General features: G+C 41.8%; 1 protein-coding gene and 1 pseudogene across 5 annotated transcripts in view; both read left to right on the top strand.

The window, feature by feature from the left end:
- LOC123999306 (phospholipase D2-like) overlaps positions 1-20,046 on the top strand; it is a 31,521-nt gene extending 11,475 nt beyond the window's left edge. For all 5 annotated transcript variants that reach the window (XM_046304925.1, XM_046304921.1, XM_046304924.1 and 2 more), the window contains 19 exons: positions 1,617-1,682; positions 1,771-1,829; positions 1,961-2,206; positions 5,245-5,388; positions 5,600-5,683; positions 6,055-6,133; positions 8,096-8,206; positions 8,376-8,594; positions 8,725-8,899; positions 9,008-9,126; positions 9,288-9,404; positions 9,533-9,637; positions 10,010-10,098; positions 13,655-13,768; positions 13,963-14,009; positions 14,346-14,480; positions 14,693-14,846; positions 17,737-17,854; positions 17,990-20,046. In XM_046304925.1, coding sequence (XP_046160881.1) covers positions 1,617-1,682; positions 1,771-1,829; positions 1,961-2,206; positions 5,245-5,388; positions 5,600-5,683; positions 6,055-6,133; positions 8,096-8,206; positions 8,376-8,594; positions 8,725-8,899; positions 9,008-9,126; positions 9,288-9,404; positions 9,533-9,637; positions 10,010-10,098; positions 13,655-13,768; positions 13,963-14,009; positions 14,346-14,480; positions 14,693-14,846; positions 17,737-17,854; positions 17,990-18,214 — 2,406 coding nt within the window. In that variant the 3' untranslated portion in view covers positions 18,215-20,046. The remainder of the gene's footprint in view (positions 1-1,616; positions 1,683-1,770; positions 1,830-1,960; positions 2,207-5,244; positions 5,389-5,599; positions 5,684-6,054; positions 6,134-8,095; positions 8,207-8,375; positions 8,595-8,724; positions 8,900-9,007; positions 9,127-9,287; positions 9,405-9,532; positions 9,638-10,009; positions 10,099-13,654; positions 13,769-13,962; positions 14,010-14,345; positions 14,481-14,692; positions 14,847-17,736; positions 17,855-17,989) is intronic.
- Positions 20,047-21,924: 1,878 nt separating this feature from the next.
- LOC123998782 overlaps positions 21,925-26,509 on the top strand; it is a 36,453-nt pseudogene continuing 31,868 nt past the window's right edge.

Raw genomic sequence — 26,509 nt, 5'->3', positions numbered from 1 at the left:
TTGTGCATGACTCAAGTAATTTTTCTAACAATTGTTGACAGACAGATTATTTCACTTATCATTCACTGTATCACAATTCCAGTGGGTCAGAAGTTTACATACACTAAGTTGACTGTGCCTTTTAAACAGCTTGGAAAATTCCAGAAAATTATGTCATGGCTTTAGAAGCTTCTGATAGGCTAATTGACATCATTTGAGTCAATTGGAGGTGTATCTGTGGATGTATTTCAAGACCTACCTTCAAACTCAGTGCTTCTGCATGACATCATGGGAAAATCTAAAGAAATCAGCCAAGACCTCAGAAAAAAAATTGCAGACCTCCACAAGTCTGGTTCATCCTTGGGAGCAATTTCCAAACGCCTGAAGGTACCACGTTCATCTGTACAAACAATAGTACACAAGTATAAACACCATGGGACCACGCAGACGTCATACCAGTCAGGAAGGAGAAGCGTTCTGTCTCCTAGAGATGAACGTACTTTGGTGCGAAAAATGCAAATCAATCCCAGAACAACAGCAAAGGACCTTGTGAAGATGCTGGAGGAAACAGGTACAAAAGTATCTATATCCACAGTAGAACGAGTCCTATATCGACATAACCTGAAAGGCCGCTCAGCAAGGAAGAAGCCACTGCTCCAAAACCGCCATAATAAAAAGCCTGACTACGGTTTGCAACTGCACATGGGGACAAAGATCATACTTTTTGTAGAAATGTCCTCTGGTCGGATGAAACAAAAATAGAACTGTTTAGCCATAATGATCATCATTATGTTTGGGGGAAAAAGGGGGAGGCTTGCAAGCCGAAGAACACCATCCAAACCGGCAAGCACGAGGGTAGCAGCATCGTGTTGTGGGGGTGCTTTGCTGCAGGAGGGACTGGTGCACTTCACAAAATAGATGGCATCATGAGGGAGGAAATGTATGTGAATATATTGAAGCAACATCTCAAGACATCAGTCAGGAAGTTAAAGCTTGGTCGCAAATGGGTCTTCCAAATGGACAATGACCCCAAGCACACTTCCAAAGTTGTGGCAAAATGGCTTAAGGACAACAAAGTCAAGGTATTGGAGTTGCCATCACAAAGCCCTGACCTCAATCCTATAGAAAATATGTGGGCAGAACTGAAAAAGCGTGTGCCAGCAAAGGAGGCCTATAAACCTGACTTCGTTACATCAGCTCTGTCAGGAGGAATGGGCCAGAATTCACCCAATTTATTGTGGGAAGCTTGTGGAAGGCTACCCGAAATGTTTGACCCAAGTTAAACAATGTAAAGGCAATGTTACCAAATACTAATTGAGTGTATGTAAACTTCTGACCCACTGGGAATGTGATGAAAGAAATAACAGCTGAAATAAATCATTCTCTCTACTATTTTTCTGACATTTTACATTCTTAAAATAAAGTGGTGATCCTAACTGACCTAAGAAAGGGCATTTTTACAAGGATTAAATGTCAGGATTTGTGAAACACTGAGTTATATGTATTTGGCTAAGGTGTATGTAAAACTTCCGACTTCAACTGTATGTATATACTGTATATATATACTTTTTTTTCTTCTCAGAACCCCCTGCGGGCTAGTAGGCTATCAGTCTTGATTTCTGATTTCTCTGTTGTAGAAATACCTTGAAGAATATCTAAATGGCCTTCTGGAGAATTCATTTTGTAAGAACTTCCACGGCATGGTGAGTGAAGATGACACACACACACACACCAATTTTCATTCAGTGTCAGGATGAGCTGTCATCACTGTCTGTCTTGTTCTGATTCCAGCTGGAATTCCTTGATGTCAGTGCTCTCTCTTTTGTCAGTGAGCTTGGACCCAAAGGCCTGTAAGCAATATTAATAGTCTATGAGTGTGTGATGGTATACGAGAAAGTGAGAGTGAGTGTGATTCAGTATATTTTAATGTGACTAATTCTCTGTCCGTGTGAGCAATGTTAGTGATGTCATTGTATTTCAGGGAGGGTTCCATCTTCAAAAGGTCAGGAGGTCATCGTATCCAGGGGCTGAACTGTATTGGTCATCACCAGTTCTGCTTCCGCTGGTCAAAGCGCTGGCTGGTGGTCAAGGATTCCTTCCTGCTCTATATGAACCGGGAAAATGGGGTCGTCTGCTTTGTACTGGTCTTTGACCCAGAGTTCAAAGTTCAAGTGGGCCGTGCATACACTGATACCAAGTATGGGGTCTGTATTCAGAACTTCACCAGGTAAGTCCACAGTGGTGTCCAAAATGTTATCTATTTGTAGGCAGACACACCCATAAAGTGTACACTCAAATACAGATCACACTTGTGAAGTACACATTTGTATACCTAATTGTTTATTTATGAGTCAATCCCTAGCTGTGTGTGTATTCGTGCAGGCAGGAAGGAAGAGGAGAGTGTGGTAAATTGAGATTTTTTTTTACATTCGGCATCACTGTGTCAAGGGGAATACAGTATGTGACCCACCTCCTTGATTTGGTCCTATGTAGCAAAATTTGAATTTATGTTTTTTACATTGGATAAAAGTAGAGACTCAGAGATAGAACATTGTATATCATACACTGCAGTAGAGGAACAATGTGAAAGTAATTCTGCTTTGAAAGTTGATAAACTTGTAACACTACTTTTGAGAAAATGTTGTTACACCAACTGGAGAGCTCTTATTTTTCTTCACCCATTCAGCATCGTTATCACCCATATAAGCCTTAGCCCCGCCCATCTTAAGGATTCACGTGTGAGGCCATGTACTTAACAGAGTGAGTAAGGTATTGTAGTTAACAACCAACGATTAAGACTGAAAGTGATACAAGTGGTACAAATATACTTTATCTAGTCCTTGGCCTATATCCTATTCTGACTTTGGTTCAGGTCATGTTGTTCTTCTCGTTACCATCTCTGGTAAACACACACTAAATTAAATAAAATCTAAGTTTATTTGTCACATGCACAGGATACTGAAGGTGTGAACGGTACAGTGAAATGATTACTTTGCATAGTGGAGTCTTTTGTTAAGACACTTAATCCCAACCCATACTACCATGTCTCATGCATGAATCTGCAGGTAGCTTAAGCTAACCAACTAGGTTCAATGTTAGCTAACTAGCTAACATTAGGCTATTACTAGCAATGCAAATGGTAGTCCATCACAACTTCTTCCCACTGAGCAGTAGCAACAGTTTTTCAGTTCTTCATGATATCTTTAAAAAAAATCCTTGGTAGAAAGTATTATCTACACATAATGAGCAACTCGTGCTCTAAACAGAAGAATAATACATGGCAGACCAATCCGAACTCATGTCCAGCCCATCCATTATCTCAGCCAATCATGGCTAGCAGGAAGGTTCCTGTCTTTTTTCGTTGTTAAACCAACTAGGCTTGTAATTTCTTATTTTAATTTGATTTATTTACAGATGGCATACACGTTTGTTATTAAGGCAAATGACAGTCCGCATGTTCAAGAAGGCATTTCTCCCCCAGAACTTATTTTGATGAAAAAAAATGTAAATAAACGTTAAAATGCCTCTCCTGTGTAGTAGTGACGTGCAACATACACATAGATTCCTGGAACGTGTCACATACAGTATTATTTCTCACAAAGATATCTACATATATTTCAGGATGTTGTGTATCCCTGGAAAAAATCTGAATTCATATAAACATAACAGTTTTGAAAACATAGCTTGTCCAAAAAAAGTGGTCTCTTGGCACAACTTGGGGTAAGGTGAGAATGGGACAGGGTAAGTTGAGTCATCTTGGGGTAAAGTGGTTGATGGTGTCCTGTGACAGTGGGTAATGGTGCTGATAGGTCAACGTTTAATTAATTAATGTGGTGTATTGTATATCTTAAATGTATGCCTACATTCAGATATAGATCTTTCTGTTCAATATCACTTAACCTTCCATTTCTTGACCAGTTGTCTGGGACAGGGATGTTTCAATGTGCCAATTAGTAGGCAAGTTCTCTGCATTTGAGGCTACAAAGCCCATGAAACTGGCCCGCAAGATTCTTGATATGTTTAGGAAGCTCAGACTCCATGTCGTCAGAAAAGACCTTGTGTGCCTCTGCTACTCTATCATAGCCTCATTCGCACAGGGACATGTTCATTTTGGTTTTTGTCATTGAACGTCTTCAGTGTCATTCAGTCTATTGTTTTCATCCCTTGCTGCTGCTCAAATGGACTTCTTCCTTTCTCACTTCTTCCTTCGCTTCTCTCTACAGAATTTTACATTTACATTTAAGTCATTTAGCAGACGCTCTTATCCAGAGCGACTTACAAATTGGTGCATTCACCTTATGACATCCAGTGGAACAACCACTTTACAATAGTGCATCTAAATATTTTAAGGGGGGGGGGGGTGAGAAGGATTACTTTATCCTATCCTAGGTATTCCTTAAAGAGGTGGGGTTTCAGGTGTCTCCGGAAGGTGGTGATTGACTCCGCTGTCCTGGCGTCGTGAGGGAGTTTGTTCCACCATTGGGGAGCCAGAGCAGCGAACAGTTTTGACTGGGCTGAGCGGGAACTGTACTTCCTCAGTGGTAGGGAGGCGAGCAGGCCAGAGGTGGATGAACGCAGTGCCCTTATTTGGGTGTAGGGCCTGATCAGAATCTCAAGGGGGGCCAGACCCCTGCTTGTTTTATGTGTGTATACAGGGGGCATGAAGATGTCTGCTATGTAACAATAAAATATGCATCTTGAGTTCATACAGGACACATTGCAAAAATACCATGCATATTATGCACGAAACTGACTAAATGTGATGATAATATGTATGGGGTATGGTGGAGATTGGCTCAATTTATCCCATGGCCATTGGCATAACTTACCCCAAAGCAAATATGTTGACTATATTAGCCCACACAGCTACAAGGATACACTTTCATGCTATGTTTAGGATCTCATATTTTAGCTTATAGTCTCAACTGATGTATAAAACATTATTTAAACTATATACTTTGGTTTAGATACAAGCATCATGAAACCTATAACACAATAAATTAATTTGACTTTGTGAAAATCCATTTTTTGGACCTAACTTGCTTACCACTTTCCCCATATGGCTTCGTACTTCAGACACTATGAAATGATGAACTCTTCCTAAATATTTGGCCACATGATTAATTTTGTGTATGGTTTTCTAGAAACAATTAGGGTGGCTCAATAATGATTTGGTTCAACATATCCCACTCTCCCCTATTGCCTCGCTGTGTTGCCTCATATGTGTATGTGTGTTCTTACATGAGCGTTGTGTGTGTGTTTTAGGAATCTGGTCATCAAGTGTAACAGCTACAGACAGGCTCACTGGTGGAGCCATGAGATCAATAGGCTGGCTGAGCCTTGTGAATTCCTCCAGGTCCAACGCTTTGGGGGCTTTGCCCCGCCACGGGAGAACACACTCACTAAATGGTGTGTGTGTGTGTGTGTGTGTGTGTGTGTGTGTGTGTGTGTGTGTGTGTGTGTGTGTGTGTGTGTGTGTGTGTGTGTGTGTGTGTGTGTGTGTGTGCATTGCTTCACATTGGATGATGATGTGGTATTTGTACATACTGTATACATCCATAGCTTTGTGCTCCCTTAACTTGAATGTAATGTCTCTGTTTATGAATTGGTTGTATTAAAGGTATGTAAATGGCAGTGGCTACTTTGCAGACCTGGCTGATGCTCTGGAGCAGGCCAAGGAGGAGATCTTCATCACAGACTGGTGGTGAGGAGCAGAGCTAGCACAATCGAAATAGAATAGAACGTTATATTATTATACACTATATCTTGATGGCTAGTAGGAATACTCTGTGTTCCAAATTTCATGTACAGTAAGCACAGTGCTCTCCGTAATTACAGAGAGAGGTTATCCAGAGCCCTATATGGTATACTGTATACATGGCTCTGCCCTGCCGTTAGCTAAATTACAGCATACAGCAAACAAAACAAATGTTTGATTTCGCTCTCTCAATAACAACGGAGACCACTTTTTCCAACATTTATTAGGTTTGTTTCTAATTAGTCTGTAAACAGCAGGACACAGTGTAAATATGTTCATTATTAATATTGCATGGTGAATATTTATTTCCCTCCAAGGCTCAGTCCAGAGGTTTTCCTGAAGAGGCCAGCTACAGGAACATACTGGCGTCTGGACCAGATCCTCAAACGCAAAGCAGTACGAATCTACTTCCCACCTTTCTCCTGACAACATACAGTGGGGAGAACAAGTATTTGATACACTGCCGATTTTGCAGGTTTTCCTACTTACAAAGCATGTAGAGGTCTGTAATTTGTCTCATAGGTACACTTCAACTGTGAGAGACGGAATCTAAAACAAAAATCCAGAAAATCACATTGTATGATTTTTAAGTAATTCATTTGCATTTTATTGCATGACATAAGTATTTGATCACCTACCAACCAGTGAGAATTCCAGCTCTCACAGTCCTGTTAGTTTTTCTTTAAGAAGCCTTTCTGTTCTCTACTCATTACCTATATTAACTGCACCTGTTTGAACTCGTTACCTGTATAAAAGACACCTGTCCACACACTCAATCAAACAGACTCCAACCTCTCCACAATGGCCAAGACCAGACAGCTGTGTAAGGACATCAGGGATAAAATTGTAGACCTGCACAAGGCTGGGATGGGCTACAGGACAATAGGCAAGCAGCTTGGTGAGAAGGCAACAACTGTTGGTGCAATTATTAGAAAATGGAAGAAGTTGAGGAAGGTGAGGGATCAGCCCAGAACTACATGGCAGGACCTGGTCAATGACCTGCAAATTAATTACTTAAAAATCATACAATGTGATTTTCTGGATTTTTGTTTTGGATTCCGTCTCTCACATTTGAAGTGTACCTATGAGAAAAATTACAGACCTCTACATGCTTTGTAAGTAGGAAGCACTGCCGATTTTGCAGGTTATCAAATACCTGTTCTCCCCACTGTATGTCTATAGTCTCCCTTATACCTGTCCTCATCCCTCCTCTCCTCTGAAAGCACTGAAGATGAATCTCTTCCCAGCCAGCACATAATGTTCTCAGAACCATTTGTTTCTTAGAGCTTGCTGAGAGTGTAGTTATCCTATTGGTTATTTTGCATACATCCTTCCTGAACTTTATAGGAATGGTGCAGGATAATTGCTTGACTTTGGAACATTCTCAGCACATTTTAAGGAACTTCACAAAAAAAAACACATTTACTTGGTATTTCATTTAACAGTATATGTTTTCTGAAATGTCAAACATGGCTACGTTTAATTTAATTTGTTAATGTTCTAGGGACTTTCTCCAAATGGTTTGACATTGGGTGTGTTCTCAAATAGTTCAGAGAATGTCAATAAACAATGTTCTTCTGTGGGAATTTCAGTACTTAACAGATCATTCCACCACAAGTTCCCATGCGGTTCTCTTTTATGTCATATTTTTACCACATTCTGGGAATGTTCTAAAATAAATTGTGACTTAAGGGATGTTCCCAGAACATTCAAAGAATGTATGGTTGGTTCTCTGATGCAGGTTCTTGGCAATATTCTGGAAATCTTCCGAAAAATGTATTGTACCCATTAATCTCAATAAGCTCTACATTTCGTTAACTGAACATGAAGAAAACTTTCCAAAAAAACACGAGAACTTTAGTAACATTCAGAGAACATTTTAGAAAAAAAGTTAACCCAAAGTAAGCTAGCAGTGTTATTAAGTCTTATTGAAACATTCAGTGAAAGTTATTCAAAAACTTCTAAATAACCTAAAAATGTAGTTCTTAGAGTCAATAATAACCATAACAACTTTCACAGCATTTAGAGAATATTCTCAGAATGTTATTTAATTACCTTCAAATAACCTATATTTTCAGATCTCAGAACGTTAATAAAACGTTCAATGAACTTGAGTAAAGCTTTCTGCACACCTACCTGCAACTTAAAAATAAACAATCCCAGAACAGTTTAAATTTTCACTTCTGTCCTCAGAATATATTTTTTTAAACATTCCGTTTTACTGGGCTTCGTTCCCACAACCAATTTTGAAACCAAAAACATACTTTCCCGCAACATCCAAGGTACCAAATATTCTAGCTGGGTCCTTTCCTCCTTCCCACCTTTTGTGTATATCTATCCTTTCTTTTCTCTGTGCAGGAACAAGGTGTCAAAGTGTGTGTGCTTCTGTACAAGGAGGTGGAGATGGCACTGGGTATAAACAGTGGCCACAGCAAGAAGACACTGATGGACATGCACCCCAACATCAAGGTCTGTCAGACACTAATCTCTGCTCTGCAATCTGGTGGTGCTTTACACCTCATAAACCAACCCACATAACATCATCATGCTTTCATTGCTGGTGTTATACTGTGTCATTATTTAAAATTCAAAAAACGTCATTAGATTTGTGTCCTTAGCTTCACTGTCTCTCCAACAGGTGATGCGACACCCCAACCACATGTCCGCTGTGGTATTTTTCTGGGCCCATCATGAGAAGATGGTGGCCATCGACCAATCAGTGGCCTTCGTTGGAGGCTTGGACCTGGCCTTTGGGAGATGGGACGACAGCCAGTACCGGTTGACTGATATAGTTCCCACAGAGACAGCCAATCACATCTCTGAAGAAGTGCCAAAGGCTCCAATTTCTGAGCCAGAGGTGATACATCTCAAGACAAAGGCAAGATTAATATTTTTCTTTCTCCTGTGTTCTGATAATCCATAGTTCATATTGTTACCTGGTGTTAAGCAGTGACTTCATTGCCAGACTGTCCTATTCTGCCTCCTAGGCAGCTGATTCAGGTGACCAAGTGGATGGGTCAAACTCAGCCCAGGATCCAAAGCCTCCAGAGCCGGAAGAGGTCAATGCTGAGGATCTGAAGAACAACACCCAGCTGTGGCTTGGCAAGGACTACAGCAACTTCATCAAGAGAGACTGGGTCCAACTGGACCGCCCATTTGAAGGTGCAGCATACACACAACACCCACTACCACTCTCTTTGTAACTTACTAACACACACACACACACACCGGAGGGATAATCCTTCATTTGAATGTGTTTTGTTTTCTCAGACAACATTGACCGCACTGAGGTGCCCCGTATGCCGTGGCGTGACCTGTCTGCTGCCCTCCATGGCAAAGCTGCCAGGGACGTGGCCCGCCACTTCATCCAGCGCTGGAACTTTGCCAAGGTCAGAGGTCAAATGAGAGGTTCCTAAGGATCTTTCTTTCATGGCTTTACTTGGATGTACATACACTACTTCTAAACTAGGTTCCAAAGGACAACCCTAGACACAACTAGGGTTATGTGATAGAGACATCTGGCTCTTATCTTTGTTTTGTCTGCCTACAGATCTTTAAGTACAAGAACATTAGAAGCACGTTTTTCCCATGCCTTCTTCCCAAGTCTCACAGTACTGCTGATGCACTGCCATTCACTGTGCCTGGCTCTGGGAAGGCCTCCGTGCAGGTACACATGCTCACACATAAGAGTGAACAATCCCTCTCGGACACATACAAGCTCACAGAAATGTCTCTCAATTCTCCTTTTTTTGATGATCAATTGTATATTGATTTTCATTTTCTTCTGTCTCTCAGGTGTTGCGTTCTGTGGATCGCTGGTCCGCCGGAACTTGTGACAACTCTATCCTCAATGCCTACATCCATACCATCGATAACAGCGAACACTACATCTACATCGAGGTAACTCTGCTACCAGCACACTACATACATTATTTAATCAGACTCTGACTCAACTCTTACCAGACTCATTGCACCAATTTACCAGAGTCAAACCCATGCTAATTCTATGCCATATCGATCTGTTTGATTGCTGTAAAAGCATAGAAATCAACCAGGAGACAAGGTTGTTTTTTGTAATGCAAGATGGTATTCAGTGCCCTGGCCTCCCCCATGCTGTCTTGTGACTGTATCTCTGTAATAAAGTCAACTTGGAGCTCAAGGTTGCGATAACGGCAGTCCCCTATGCCTTCACAGTCCACATGGTCCTATCAAGTCCAATTGAATGGATGGGTTGTGGTATAAATTCTCAAATGTCCCCCTCTCTGCTCTCAGAACCAGTTCTTCATCAGCTGTGCTGATGGGAAGAACGTGCACAATGGCATCGGTGACGCAATCGTGAAGAGGATACTACGTGCACACAGGTGTGGTTCTTCCACCGTGTCTCTCGCTCTGTCTGTCTGGGTTTAATCAGTCAGCACACGGCAAGGTTTACTGTTTAACATGATTTTACTGGACTGATCATCACACTGGGTTATGCACAGGGGTGAAGGTAGAATTCATTTCTTCCCGGTTCGGGACCTCCTATATGTGCTTGCGCCCAATCATAGAATTACATACAGAATCCCTTTTCATTCAATAGCACCTCTGTGGACCTAGTCGTAAATGCTTGTCATTTAACTTTTAAAAAGTATTACCTGTTTTTGCCACAACAAAAATCGATCCTGATGTTTTCATCTGATTGTCAAAGTAGTCACGTCAAAGAACTCCTTCACTAGGCTCCCTAGGCGCACCTTCCTCCACTCACAACATATTTCCAGCCTCCAAACAACGTGGTGAATGGAAAGAGACATCTGTTACACAAAACACCACAAAGTGTCATGACATTTGACGATTGCCATTAGGCCAGAATTTACGAGTCCACCGCTGTTCACGTAGATCTGTCAGCCACTCAACTCTGCCTTGGCAAAATCTCAGTGTTCGCGTAGATCTGTCAGCCACTCAACTCTGCCTTGGCAAAATCTCAGTGTTCGCGTAGATCTGTCAGCCACTCAACTCTGCCTTGGCAAAATCTCAGTGTTCGCGTAGATCTGTCAGCCACTTAACCCTGCCTTGGCAAAATCTCAGTGTTCGCGTAGATCTGTCAGCCACTTAACCCTGCCTTGGCAAAATCTCAGTGTTTGCGTAGATCTGTCAGCCACTCAACTCTGCCTTGGCAAAATCTCAGTGTTTGCGTAGATCTGTCAGCCACTCAACTCTGCCTTGGCAAAATCTCAGTGTTCACGTAGATCTGTCAGCCACTCAACTCTGCCTTGGCAAAATCTCAGTGTTCGCGTAGATCTGTCAGCCACTCAACTCTGCCTTGGCAAAATCTCAGTGTTCACGTAGATCTGTCAGCCACTCAACTCTGCCTTGGCAAAATCTCAGTGTTCGCGTAGATCTGTCAGCCACTTAACCCTGCCTTGGCAAAATCTCAGTGTTCACATCTAACCACATTGCATTTTGAATGGTAGGCTATAGCACCCGTTTTCAAGTCCATTTTCAAATTGTTCATGCCTCTGACATGCGGTAATGATAAAAAGTGGTGTAATAGCTTACAGTTTGATATACATTTTGTTTTAATAAATCTGTTTAATAAATCTTTATTTTAACAGGGAAGACATATTGAGAACTAGTTCTCTTTTCCAAATGCGCCCTGTACAATACTATATATATACTGTAGATGAAGTTTACAATTTAACAGATTGACCTATGCTGTTTATATAAATGTAGAAATAATCTACCTGTGGTTCACCTTTATGTACAGTACCAGTCAAAAGTTTGGACACCTACTCATTCAAGGGTTTTTCTTATATTTACAATTTTCTACATTGTAGAATAACATCAAAACTATGAAATAACACACATGGAATCATGTAGTAACCAAAAAAGTGTTAAACAAATCAAAATATATTTGAGATTCTTCAAATAGCCACCCTTAGCCTTGATGACCGCTTTGCACTCTATTGGCATTCTCTCAACCAGCTTCATGAGGAATGTTTTTCCAACAGTCTTGAAGGAGTTCCCAAATATGCTGAGCACTTGTTGGCTGCTTTCCTTCAATATGCGGTCCAACTCATCCCAAACCATCTCAATTGGGTTGAGGTCGGGTGATTTTGGAGACCAGATTTCCACCAGTCTAATGTCCATTGCTCGTGTTTCTTGGCCCAAGTAAGTCTCTTCTTGTTATTGGTGTCCTTTAGTAGTGGTTTCTTTGCAGCAATTCAACCATGAAGGACTGATTCACACAGTCTCCTCTGGACAGTTGATGTTGAGATGTGTATGTTACTTGAACTTTAAAGCATTTATTTGGGCTGCAATCTGAGGTGCAGTTAACTAATGAACGTATCCTCTGCAGCAGAGGTAACTCTGGTCTTCATTTCCTGTGGCGGTCCTTATGAGAGCCAGTTTCATCATGGCGCTTGATGGTATTTGCGACTGCACTTGAGAAAACCTTAAGTTCTTGCCATTTTCAGTTTTTCTTATTTTATTTCAACTTAATTTAACCAGGTAGGCTAGTTGAGAACAACTGCGACCTGGCCGAGATAAAGCAAAGCAGTGCGAGACAAACTATAACAGAGTTACACATGGAATAAACAAACTTCCAGTCAATAATACAATAGAGAGTCTATATACAGTGTGTGCAAATGAGGTAGGATATGGGGGTTGAGGCAATAAATAGGACATAGTGGCAAAATTATTACAGTATGGCAAATTAAACATTGGGGTGATAGATGTGCAGAAGATGAGTGTGCAAGTAGCGGTACTGGGGTGCAAAGGAGCAAAATAAATGGATAACAATATGGTGATGAGGTAGTTGGATGGGCTATTTACAGATTGGCTATGTGCAGTGATCTGTGAGCTGCTCTGACAGCTGGTGCTTAAAGCTAGTGACGGAGATATGAGTCTCCAGCTTCAGTGATTTTTGCAGTTCGTTCCAGTCATTGTCAGCAGAGAACTGGAAGGAAAGGCGGCTGAAGGAGAAATTGGCTTTGGGGGTGACCAGTGAAATATACCTGCTGGAGCGCGTGCTGCGGGTTGGTTGACTGAACTTCATGTCTTAAAGTAATGGACTGTTGTTTCTCTTTGCTATTTGAGCTAGTTTTGGCAAAATATGAACGTGGTCTTTTACCAATTAGGGCTATCTTCTGTATACCACCCCTACCTTGTCACAACACAACTGATTAGCTCAAACGCATTAAGAAGTAAAGACATTCCACAAATTAACTTTTAACAAGGCACGCCGGTTAATTGAAATGCATTCAAGGTGACTACCTCATGAAGCTGGTTGAGAGAATGTCAAAAGTGTGCAAAGCTGTCATCGAGGCAAAGGGTGGCTGCTTTGAAGAATCTCAAATCTAAAAAAAATGTTTGACACTTTTTTGCTTAATACACAATTCAGTCTTTTTTTCACAGTTTTGATTTTTCTACAATGTAGAAAACAGTAAAAATAAAGAAAAACCCTGGAACTAGTTGGTGTCTGAATTTCTGACTGGTATTGTATCACGATGGCCTGAGTTCTTTCACTGAGATAATCATGAAAATATGAAACCCACGTCAGAGCTCAGGCAACAGTATCAAAAGCTTTTGACTGGTCCACAAACAAAGTAGCACATTTAATTTTAAGGTCACTAACAACTAAAGCTGTTTATTTAATAGTGCTGTGCCCAGGCTCAAACCCTTATTGGTTTACATTTAAAATACATTTCGAAGATTAAAAAAAAAAGAAGATAAATTGTACATTTACCCAGGATTCAAGAATCTTAGCCAGACGCGGAGCCTTGAAATGGGCCGATAATGATTTAAGATCCCTACTATCCCTGCCCTGATGGAGAGCTGATTTCCATACTCATGGAATATTCCCTGAAAACAATGTTGAATTAAATTATATATAACCCCTCTCCTCTTCTACCACATTCCCTAACTCTTGCTGTTCCTCAGTGAGCAGAAGAAGTACAGGGTGTTTGTGGTGGTGCCCCTGCTTCCTGGGTTTGAAGGAGACATCAGCGAGGGGGGTGGGAAAGCCATCCAGGCCATATTACACTTCACCTACAGGTCAGAACCCTCCCTTATGGGCCTACATACACACATACACACACACACAGTAAAAAGTAGCACACAATCACTTACAGTGTCAAACTGCATAATTTTAAAACATACATTTTGTGTATTGATTTGTGTTTTAAGAAAACAACTTTAAAGATTGTTGTCGATTTGATGGTGTAAGTAATATGTATTTTTCACGACAGGACCATGTGCCGTGGAGAGTACTCCATACTGATGAGACTGAGAGAACGTGAGTTTTGTTTCCTTATTTCCAATTCAACCTAATATCTGGAATTACTGTCCGTCTGTCTCATCTCTGATAATATTTCTGCTTTTCTTTCTCTCCTGTGTATGGCTTACCCTTCCGCTAACTGAAGGCTCATACTAGGTATCTAACTTCACTATCTATATTATCTATAGTATAGTTCTCCATTCTCCCCATACTTAATCATTTCATCCTCTTTTCCTATAACGCCCATCTGTCTTCTCATGTTTAAATTGTGGTCCTGTTTTGTTAGCGTTCATTTATTCATTGGCTTCAGCTCCATGCCAGTGTGTCAGCCAACCAGTGTCTCCCTACCCCCAGTTGAAGACCAGTGGAGCGAGTACATCACCCTGTGTGGCCTGCGCACACACTCCCAGCTCTCCCAGTCCCTGGTCACAGAGCTCATCTACGTACACAGCAAGACCCTCATAGCTGACGACCGCCGCTACATCATCGGTGAGTCACTGTCATCACAGCCACACTCACAGATGAGACGGGATGGGGCATCACTGTGGCTGTTTCCAAAATGGCCCCCAAGCAAGTGGCTGCAGCATCTATGGCCATCGTCACTGATATTAGTGCCACAACACGCTCTCTCTTTCTGGCTCTCTCTTTTTCTCTCCTCTGGTTTCTATTCCCTCCACTCTCTCTGTGCTCCCTCCATCCAGGCTCAGCTAACATCAATGACCGCAGTATGCTGGGGAGCCGGGACAGCGAGCTGGCTGTGCTGGTGGAGGATGAGGAGAGGATCCCCTCCATTATGGGGGGAGAGGAGTACCAGGCTGGACCCCTCACTCTGGCCCTGCGCAAAGAGTGTTTCAGGTTCGGACTCAGGAAAAGAGTCCATACACTTCTGCACTGTCTGTGATTTTACATTAAATTAGTTTATTTTTAAAATTATTTTTTAAATTTCGCCTTTATTTAACCAGGTAAGCTACAACTGCGACCTGGCTAAGACAAAGCATAGCAGTTTGACACACACAACAACACAGAGTTACACATGGAATGAACAAAACATACAGTCAATAATACAGTAGAAAAAAAGAAAACAAAGTCTATATACAGTGAGTGCAAATAAGGGAGTTAAGGAAATAAATAGGCCATGGTGGCGAAGTAATTACAATATGGCAATTAAACACTGGAATGGTAGATGTGCAAAAGATGGATGTGCAAGTAGAGATACTGTGGTGCAAAAGGAGCAGAATAAATAAATACAGTATGGGAATGAGGTAGATAGATGGGCTGTATACAGATGGGCTATGAACAGGTGCAGTGATCTGTGAGCTGCTCTGACAGCTGGTTCTTAAAGCTAGTGAGGGAGGTGGGAATCTCCAGCTTCAGTGATTTTTGCAGTTCGTTCCAGTCAGTGGCAGCAGAGAACTGAAGGAAAGGTGACCAAAGTAGGAATTGGCTTTGGGGGTGACCAGTGAGATATACCTGCTGGAGCGTGTGCTGCTCTAGTGACCAGTGAGCTGAGATAGGGCGGAGCTTTACCTAGCAGAGACTTGTAGATAACCTGTAGCCAGTGGGTTTGGTGACGACTATGAAGCGAGGGCCAGCCAACGAGAGCGTACAGGTCACAGTGGTGGGTAGTATAAGGGGCTTTGGTGACAAAACGGATGGCGCTGTGATAGACTACATCCAGTTTGCTGAGTAGACTGTTGGAGGCTATTTTATAGATGACATCGCCGAAGTCAAGGATCGGTAGAATGGTCAGTTTTACGAGGGTATGTTTGGCAGCATGAGTGAAGGAAGCTTTGTTGTGAAATAGTAAGCAGATTCTAGATGTAATTTTTGATTGGAGATGCTTAATGTGAATCTGGAAAGTGAGTTTACAGTCTAACCAGACACCTAGGTATTTGTAGTTACCTAGGTATTTGTAGTTATCCACGTATTCTAAGTCGGAGCCATCCAGAGTAGTGATGCTGGATGGGCGGGCAGGTGCGGGCAATGATCAGTTGAATAGCATGCATTTTGTTTTATTTGCGTTTAAGAGTAGTTGGAGGCCAAGGAAGGAGAGTTGTATGGCAGTTCACTGATAGAGGTTTACTGAGGTTGAGTGGTATGGGAATGATATACACTATATATGCAAAGGTATGTGGACACCCCTTCAAATTTGTGGATGTGTTTATTTCAGCCACACTCGTTGCTGACAGGTGTATAAAATCAAGCACACAGCCATGTGATCTCCATAGACAAACATTGGCAGTAGAATGGCCTTTGTCACATATACTCCCTCTAGGTCATCAGGCTGCTGACTATCTCGGACACATGTCACCATCGTCTCGCTCACCTGCGCCTCATGACACTCAACTGGACTCAATCACCTCCTTGATTATCTTCTCTACATCTGTCACTCCCCTTGGTTCTTTCCTCGGGTGTTATTCACTCTGTTCTCATGTCGGTGTGTTTGTTACGTGGTTTTTTTATTTATTAAAACACTCACTCCCTGAACTTGCTTCCCGACTCTCGGCGCACTCGTTATAGCCTTACTGAAGAGCTCAGTGACTTTCAACGTGGCACCGTCATAGGATTTCTCTGGAGTGATGAAACACCCTTCACCATCTGGCAGACCGACGGACTAAGCTGGGTTTGGCGGATGCCAGGAGAACGCTATCTGCCCCAGTGTATAGTGCCAACTGTAACGTATGGTGGAGGAGGAATAATGCTCTGGGGCTGTTTTTCATGGTTTGGGCTAGGCCCCTTAGTTCCAGTGAAGGGAAATCTTAACGCTACAGCATACAATGACATTCTAGATGATTCTGTGCTTCCAATTTTGTGGCAACAGTTTGGGGAAGGCCCTTTCCTGTTTCATCATGACAATGCCCCCGTGCACAAAGCGAAGTCCATACAGAAATGGTTTGTCGAGATCGGTGTGGAAGAACTTGACTGGCCTGCACAGAACCCTGACATCAACCCCATCAAACACCTTTGGGATGTATTGGAATGCCGACTACGAGCCAGGCCTAATTTCTCAACTTTAGTGCCCGACTTCACAAATGCTCTCGTGGCTGAATGAAAGCAACTCACCACAGCAATGCTCCAACACCTAGTGGAAAGCCTTCCCAGAAGAGTGGAGGCTGTTATGGCAGCAAAGGGGGGACCAAATAAATTTTATTGGCCTTGATTTTGGAATGAGATGTTCAACAAGCATGTGTCTACATACTTTTGGTCATGTAGTGTGTCTGTGTTGAATCTGGGGTGTTTGGACATGAAAGGTTTCTAACGAGATGAACCACTCTCACATAGCCGTCCTTATATTAGCGAGGGAGGTTGTAACCAAGGTCCCTGCACTGACATACTAATAACGCTGACTCCACTGCTAGTGGATGAATCTATTGATTAGCAATTGTTGGCATTTGTGATGCACTGACACTGTCCCTAAAGATCCTGGACAGAATATGCATACTTCTCACAGAGCTTGTCTGCAGCCTATTATGCCAGCAGAGCTATTCATTTCGGTTCAGCAGCTACCAAGTATATCCTCTAGTTTCCAAGGGAACCATCTCAGACGACAATTTTGCGCAGGCGTGGTCATCATTCTCTGTATGAAGGAAATCTTTTTTTAAAAATAAAAAAATATGAATTTTTGCATCAACCTCTACTCAGATACTGTAATACGAACTGTCACTCTAGCAACAGTTTGAATGTGCAGTTAACATAGCTGCTTGGCAGTAACTGACTTACAACTCTATGTGCATGTACCTCCCAGGGTGCTTTTAGGAGCCGATTATGAACCCCAGATCGACATCGATGACCCGATCAGTGACCTGTTCTTCTTTGTGGGATGGAACACGACGGCAAAACTGAATGCTATGATTTATGACAAGGTATGAATAGAACTAAAAGCTATTTTTGTTCTCTTATGTGCATCCTCAATTACATCAACTCTCTCTTCCCCTTCTCCCTGTCCTCTCTGCTGCTCACCTTCCCTATGGACTGTTCTGTCCCTTTACCCGGAACAGGTCTTCCGCTGCCTCCCCTGCAACTCTGTCCACAACATGAGGGAGCTGAAGGAGCATTCAGGCCTGGAACGCCTGTGTGACACACACCCCCAGCAGGCTAAAGAGGAGCTGGAGGCCGTCAGGGGGCTACTGGTCCACTTCCCCCTCAACTTCCTGTCTGAGGAGAATCTGCTCCCCCCACTGGGCAGCAAGGAGGGCATGGCTCCAACAGAACTCTGGACATAAGAGTACCAGGCTACCAGCCACAAGGACCAAGATGACACTGGAAAAGCCCAGTGCAGCAGGAGAGAGCTTTATAGATTTGTATCGCATTGACCAGATTCCACTCCATTGTAAATCAAAAGATTGGAACAAAATGTATACTCAACTCACCTACACTAACTGATGTGTCTTTGAAGACTGCAAATAAATGCAAGGCATTTAGGATGTTTACATAGATGTTACAGAGTGAATTTGAACTCTGTTAAAATGGAGGAAGAAAAAATTAAACACTAGATGATAATCTATACTAATGCATTATGAGCCTTGTATGTGCTCCAAGTGACTATGTGACATAGCTATTTGAAGGATTACCACTCTTGTAATGTTAAAAGCACATTTTTACGATGTTGGATCATTGCTGTACTCAACTGACCAAATGTGTTTGTTGATATAATACTGAACCTGAGTATTTCTTTTTTCAAAGGGCTTAGGTATGGGTCTGCCATTATAGAACACAACAGGAACAGGATGCCACTGTACGATAGGCAGGGGGAGGAATGGAGATCAGAATTCAAGAGTCTCAGATGATTGAAGAACATCGAGTACATGTGTTCTTGCAAGGTTGTGGGTGGATAGCTCTCCTCTCTCTCTCTGCCTCTCTCTCTCTCTTACCCTCTCAATGCAGTACCAGCAAATCTGTCAGAACATTTGTGGTTGTTATGGTGATGGTTACAAAGAGCTGACAAGAATGTGGCCAAAGAGGAAAGGAGAGCTAAACAGGGGCAGAGTACGATGAGCTAAACAGGGGCAGAGTACGATGAGCTGTGGACTGAATCAAACAGGTTTCTGAAAAGATTGAAGGTGATATGGAAGACATGGCTGTGAGAGAGAGCCCATGGCAAAAGGGGAAGAAAAAGGACCATAAAGAGAGTCATGAAGTGAATAGAGGGGAATGAGGAAAAAGATATTCAGGGGGTGCACCTGGCGTGCTTTAATTGTTGCGTATTTTTGCTGTCACCATGGCAACCAAGTACATTATTGTTACATTACTTACCCAGTTGTCTGTGGTCCAGAACATTCCACTTCATTTTGAGCTAGGGGAGCAAGGAAATAGTGTTTCTGTAAAGCACCGTTTCTAATCTGGGATGGGAGGAATCAAGTGACAGGTGAACAAGGAGCAGGGATGGTCTATTTTCTGCCATAGTCTTCCTATGCATTTAACAGGTTTATGTTTCCATTGATAGTCTCATGTGCATGCTGAATTCTAGCATGTTGTCCCTATCTCAGCATAATACAATTATTAGGCTTAACCTATTTATTTTACCAAGTTATTTAGACTAACTGAAATGGTCATGTTTATTTAGTGATACTACTTAATCTATCACCACCACTACTACTTCTCCTCTTCCTCTTCCCCCTGCTACTGCTACTGTTTCATCTGCTAAATATGTCTGTGACAAATAACGTTTGATTTCATTTGATGATATTATGCCTACTACAACTACTACTAATTTTGTTTTAGAGTTTGGCATTGGTTTCATATTTTCATTTCACCAAATAAAATGTGTAATTTCTCAACTCTATCAATGGTTATTATATTCATGCATACTTTATGCTGAGTCTAAACCCCATTTATAGATGATAATGTTAAAGATTTACTGTCTATTCACAAACCTGTCTGCCACCTTTTGTAGGCCTACCTTTCACTATGTTTTAAAACCTTTTAATGTGCATCAAATGTATGTATCACTTAATTATTATAACTATAGCCTCTGCTTTATTTTTTTTTCAATGATCATGTGTGAGAATGTATCTTTGTAACATTTAATAAACATCCTAACATTTAAACATTTAAAGTTTGAGTATGAACAGTATTAGTTAACTTGCCTCTGGTTTTGACTTTGAAGTCTCATGTCAATCTGATTTTCCTAGTCAGCTAGGTAAACAGTAGGCTAGCCGGGCCTACAGGAACAACGCACTAGTATGCATTACTGATCACCTCTCAGGTAATTTGTCCCTGATGGTGTACCATAGGACTCTTCAGTAGGCAGAGGGGAGTGGGAAGAGAGAACAAATAAAAGAGTAGAAAGGAAAGGGTGTTGTATACACACTTGCTGGAAAGGGATGAAATAGCCGACAACACAGATGAAAAGGGCTGTACAACAGCGATAGAGGAATTTTAGTGCCCAAATGCATGTTTGAGCAGAGCAGGGCAGCGCCATTGAGCACTTTCACCATTTTGAAATAGTCAACTGGGTGAGAACTGGCATTCTCTCAATCAGCTTCATGAGGTAGTCACCTGGAATGCATTTCAATTAACTGGTGTGCCTTGTTAAAAGTTAATTTGATACTATTTCTACCATCAAGCACTATGATGAAACTGGCTCTCATGAGGACCGCCACAGGAAAGGAAGATCCAGAGTTACCACTGCTGCAAAGGATGATTTCAGTTACCAGCCTCAGAATTTGCAGCCCAAATACATGCTTCACAGAGTTCAAGTAGCAGACACATCTCAACATCAACTGTTCAGAGGAGACTGTGTGAAACAAATCTAATCAAATTGTATCTGTCACATGCGCCGACTATAACAGGCAGAGTTGCAAAGAAAAAGCCATATCTCAGATTGGCCAATAAAAAAGAAAACATGAAGATGGGCAAAATAACACAGACACTAACTCTGCCTAGAAGGCCAGCATCCCGGAGTCGCCTCTTCACTGTTGACGTTGAGACTAGTGTTTTGCGAGTACTATTTAATGAAGCTGCCAGTTGAGGACTTGTGAGGCATCTGTTTCTCAAACTAGACACTCTAGTGTACTTGTCCTCTTGCTCAGTTGTGCACTGGGGACTCCAACTCCTATTTATATTCTGGTTAGAGCCAGTTTGCTCTATTCTGTGAAGGGAGTAGTACACAGTGTTGTACAAGATCTTCAGTTTCTTGGCAATTTCTGAAATGGAATAGCCTTCATTTCTCAGAACAAGAATAGACTGATGAGTTTCAGAAGAAAGTTATTTGTTTCTGGCCTGTAATTGAACCCACAAATGCTGATGCTCCAGATACTCAACCAGTCTAAAGGCCCGTTTTTTTGCTTCTTTAATCAGAACAACAGTTTTCAGCTGTGCTAACATAATTGCAAAAGGGTTTTGTAATGATCAATTAGCCTTTTAAAATTATAAACTTGGATTAGCTAACACAATGTGCCATTGGAACACAGGAGTGTGAACAATAGTGTGTGTGTACATATATATATATATATATATATATATATATATATATATATATATATATATATATATATATATATATATATATATATATATATATATAAATGGAAACTTCAACATCAAAGTTCAAATAATTAAATCAAATAATTAAAATTCCAAATCAAATAGCAAAATGATTTAAAACAATACCATATAGCTTAGAGGAAAATATTAAAATATTTGACATCTGAAGAGCTGCTTGGAGTACTGTCTCGAGCAGTCCCACCCTCTCAGGCCCTAGAGCCTGAGTAGGGAAGAATGAGTTATCTGAAGGAGTGGGAACATTTTTGTTAATGATCATTGTTGGGTAGTTTTTTTTTAGAGATCCATGTTTTTTCCCCATTTCTGTAACGAATTTGCTTTTCTTTTGTGTATTTACTCACCCCCGTCCAGCTGGCGGCGGCATGCACCTCTAACATTTGTTTACGGATCCCCATAATACCATAGAAGAAGAATGCACTGCCCATGCGATCACAGACGCCATAGCACATATACAATGTTGAGTCCTCTGACTATCCATATGGGCCATACCAAAACATGGCGAGGAAATAAGTTTATGCACTATATTTGTCGGAAAATTAATAGCCTAATCATTGGTACCAACTATTCTAGCTAAAGTATCTATTGTAGAAGTACGAATCAGCTCCATGACGCTTATCGATCGAGGGTCAATTGGGACTTCACAGAAACTGTTTGTTTTTTCACGGTCGGTACAGGCAGTGCAAGGCGCGATCACTGTCAACGCGAAAGGAATGAAAGTTTGTGTACGGATATCGATCATTTGACGTGCCTAGCCGTACATTCCACATTGATCGTGCAGCTCGCCATTTGCTACTTCATTTGTGGAACATTTTAAGTATTTGTAGGATAGAAATTGCGAGTAGTTAAATTCCTTGTTTAAGTACAATAAATCTTATTTTTGATTTGTGCGTGGGTAGCTAGCTAGCGAATAGCGTTCATGTTGTGGCAGACTGAAAAGTGACAGCTCTGCTGCGGACCACCTTTGTATTACGCTGTTATTATCTAGTCTGCTAACTTGGCAAGCTAGCTATCTACTTGTTTAATCTCACAAACATTAACATTACAATTACATTGTATTTGTAGTTAGAATCATTCAAATGATCTGTCGACGACCTTCAAACAGCATATACGCAGTGACGTTATTGCCAGAATGAACGCAGTAAGAGAGTGCCGCACACGATTGGGTCTCTGTAACGCAATTGAACTTAGTATACTAGCTAGATAACTGCGTTTTACCGTGTCATTTTTGCAACCATTTGTTTATGTTAGCTAGTTAAGTTAGCAAGTCGAGTCTCATCAGGAATTGATGTTCTGAGCGGGACTTGACAGCTCAGGACACAGTTAAATTAAACATTGGGCCACCTGGATTTTCTACTGGCTGCTGCTTTTATTTTGTAGCTAAATTATTAGCTAACTAACGTTAGCTACGACTTTTGCCAGCATGTCTGAAAACGCCACCACACGAAGCTTGGATGACATAGACCTCGCAGCTTTGAGGGTAAGTGGCTACTGTACATCCAGTTAGCTAGGTCAGTTCAAAGCTGCAGCCAGTTGTCACAATGCGCGTGACAAAAGTTCACTGATGATACATTTTTTGGAAACTTGCAACAACTAGAGCTGTACGTTTTGAGGTGCTTGCTTGAGCTAACTAACGTTAGCTACCTATTGTTATATTTAGGTAAATGGCTAGTTGTGGGTTACGCACAGAGAGGGTTGCGAGATTTGAGTCTATTGGATGTCACTACTGACTCCACTATCTTGCTTTTTTTCCATATCACCTTGGTCAATCTGAGTCCATTTTTGTAAATGCTTGGGTGAGTAAGGATGACGGCCTGATTCGTTTGATCGATGGCTTTTAAAACAGGCCTGTATCTCAGTTCCATTTATTATTTTAAAACTAGCCCACATTGATCGATTTCTAATCTATCTAAGCAAACGGTTGAACTGTATCTTGTGTACTTTTTACCCGTATATTATCATACAACCTCACAGACCACAACACACAGGTGTTGACAAGCGTATTTACCACAGTGTGGTGTGCTACAAGACTTCCTCGTAGGCTTTTCTTTTTTGTATCATTAGAAGTAATACAAACGTAATCTCAAACATTTCTTCCAAGAGCTATCAAAGCATGATTTGAAATAGATTTGTGGGAATTCAAAAACTCACCGAGTTTTTGACTGCACTCTCTCTCACTGACATGCACACAATGGTCCACAAGTGTATTGTGAAACTCCCATTTAGCATATTCCAAAACCATCAAAATTAGAAGTTGAACAAAATAATTAATAAACCCACACCTGGGAGCTTATTCTCCAGGACCATAGACATTCAAGTTATCTATTTGTAATGTGGACCGTCATGGAGGTTGACCGTTCTGATACCATGATCCAGTGTCAGTATATCATCAAAACAAAGACTAGTGGCATGTAACATCACAGTAGAGGCACTTTAGTTTGAGAAACTGAGATTTAATATCTACCGGTATATCTCACCTACACACTTTTGCGATTTCAGTACAGTGAGTTACAGGCCAGACCTCTCCAGGCAATGCTATTTCATTTTCCGTTCTGAGAGAAGAGGGATGAGAGAGAGAGCTCTGAGAGGGATGATTCACTAGAGCTCATTGTTTGATGGCTGTCCTATATAACACCCACTCTGCCTGCTACACATAAACACACACATACACTCACATAGCCTACAAGTACAATCTAGGCTAGTACTAGTGCATGACTGTTTTCTGTGGGAGACTCAAACGTTAGCTAGTAGAACAGGCTTTGTGTAATGGATTTGTTTGGGGATCCCTTGGACTCTATGAGTCCCCATATCAACAAATGTCAGGTGGTAGGACAAGTGTCAACACACATTGAATCAACGCTTACCTTCCAACTTCCAAATCTGTTCTAGGCTATTTCTTGAGCGACCGACCCCTGTACTTACCTTGCAGACAGTTGTTTTTCTCGATTTTACATTTTATCATGGTTTCTGTGAGTTTAGTTTTTGATAGTAGACAGTGAGTCTAAAGGCCAAATTATTTGTTAATTTGATAGGCCTATTTGTCGAGGGAGAGAGGAAAAGCTGTTTTTCTTTAGGTAAGTACAGATATTAGGGGGAGTCTTCTGACAGACACAAAGATCCAACAGCATTATTAATGGGTGGAGTTTGCACTTCTGCACCCAAGTTAAGTTGACTGAAGTGACGTTAACAGGTCCACAGTGCGTATTCCTCTCATGCACTTTCTGATCAATGTTGACAGTTTTGATGCTGGTACAGCGCTCCACACTCCCTAGCCCCCCACCCCCACCTTCATCTCTTTCTTCCTTCCCTCTGCGTTGGACGTGGGCGATGCTGCCATCTCTCTTCCCCCTGGATAATTGCATTAGCCTCCTCTATACCATCGTCTCCCCCCCCTCACCACTGTCATCTCATTCTTTCTCTCTATTTTGTACACTTGTACTCCAGCGCTTTTTGTCAGTTTGATCCTGCTCTCAGTGCTCCTCTTACACACAGCATAGATGCACTAATTGGACGATTTGTCATTCCCATTATGTTTATTTCATTTCTCTCTCAACCCCCTTAGCCCTAATGCTCACATCTATCTATGCCTCATTCTCTTGTACACCTCTCTCCTTAAATGCGTTCTCTGTTAAAGACAAACACTTGAATAAGTCAGGAGACAGACCCATTATTGGAACCAGATGAAAGCAGGATGGTCACGCTGTATGCTTCCATCCCAAAGCAGCCCCAACGCCCACAGATCCTACACAGGCCATAATGAATCACACTGTGAAAGTGGAACTGGGTGTCTTTTTGCCCTAACCAGGGAAAAAAAGCGATGGCTAATTTTAGCATTTAGCTAGAAGTAGCCATTATGAACATCACCTGTGGTTTTATCTTATGGTGGGGAAAAATAGAAACATTCTTGCAAATTGTTCTGTAACATAAGTGGTGGATGGATGTCTAGAGCTTCTATGTGTTTCAGAACATCTCAATAGCGCTCAGGCCTCCTTGCTTGTGTGGTCTAGGCCTATATATTTGCCAGTCTATTTAAATGTACCATGTCTGTCTCTGCATCTTGTTTCCCAGTCTGTCTGGCCTGGTGTTCTGGTCTCAGTCTGCCAGAGAGCACCCAATCTTAATGAATCTATCACTCTTTCTTCAAGGACCCAGCAGGGATCTTTGAGCTGGTGGAGGTGGTGGGAAATGGGACCTATGGACAGGTGTACAAGGTAAGATGAGTTTGGGCCAGCGACCCAGTTGAGACACTGAGGGGATGAGTCAGATGAACCACTGAGCTGGTTGAAACTCAGATTGAGGCTGTCTGAGTTACTCCCCTGAGTTTCTCAAACTCTAGCTGTGGTAGTAAATCTGAGATTAGGCCAGATTAGTGCCCCTGTGCTGGACCACGCTAAGGCTGTCAGTTGGAGGAGCCCAGGAGACGGGTAGTGGTAATGAGATAATATGGAGAGAACTAAAAAGTAGAGGGGAGAGAAGAAGAGTAAATGACGTGGTGAAACACAGCATAATCACTCTCAAAACAGATTAAAACAGGGTCGGAGTTTGTAGATTTTTGGCTCAAATGTAGGATATATTTTTTAGAGCAGACATCTGTTGTACTCACTTAATTTTCTCGTTTTCGATTGACCAGATAAGATGATCAAGTCTGCTCTGCCTTTAATCAGGGGCGTCACGTGAAGACAGGCCAGTTGGCTGCAATCAAGGTGATGGACGTGACTGAGGAGGAAGAGGAAGAGATCAAGGCTGAGATCAACATGCTGAAGAAGTACAGCCATCACCGCAATATTGCCACCTACTACGGAGCCTTCGTCAAGAAGAGCCCACCTGGACATGATGACCAGCTCTGGGTCAGTCTGATGGATTCTGACCCTGTCTGGTGGTATAATCTGAGAGAGAGCAGCATCATTTATAGGGCTCTCTCTGATATCCATGAACCCCATAATGCACAGAAACTAGATTAGGGTTATTGCATGCAGCATATATTATTTATTACAGACACACTGAACACTATTTATGTG

The sequence above is a fragment of the Oncorhynchus gorbuscha genome, linkage group LG16 (genome assembly GCF_021184085.1).
Source record: "Oncorhynchus gorbuscha isolate QuinsamMale2020 ecotype Even-year linkage group LG16, OgorEven_v1.0, whole genome shotgun sequence".
NCBI lineage: Eukaryota > Metazoa > Chordata > Actinopteri > Salmoniformes > Salmonidae > Oncorhynchus > Oncorhynchus gorbuscha.
Note: the sequence above shows the minus strand (reverse complement) of the source record. Positions and strands in the feature narration are given on the sequence as shown.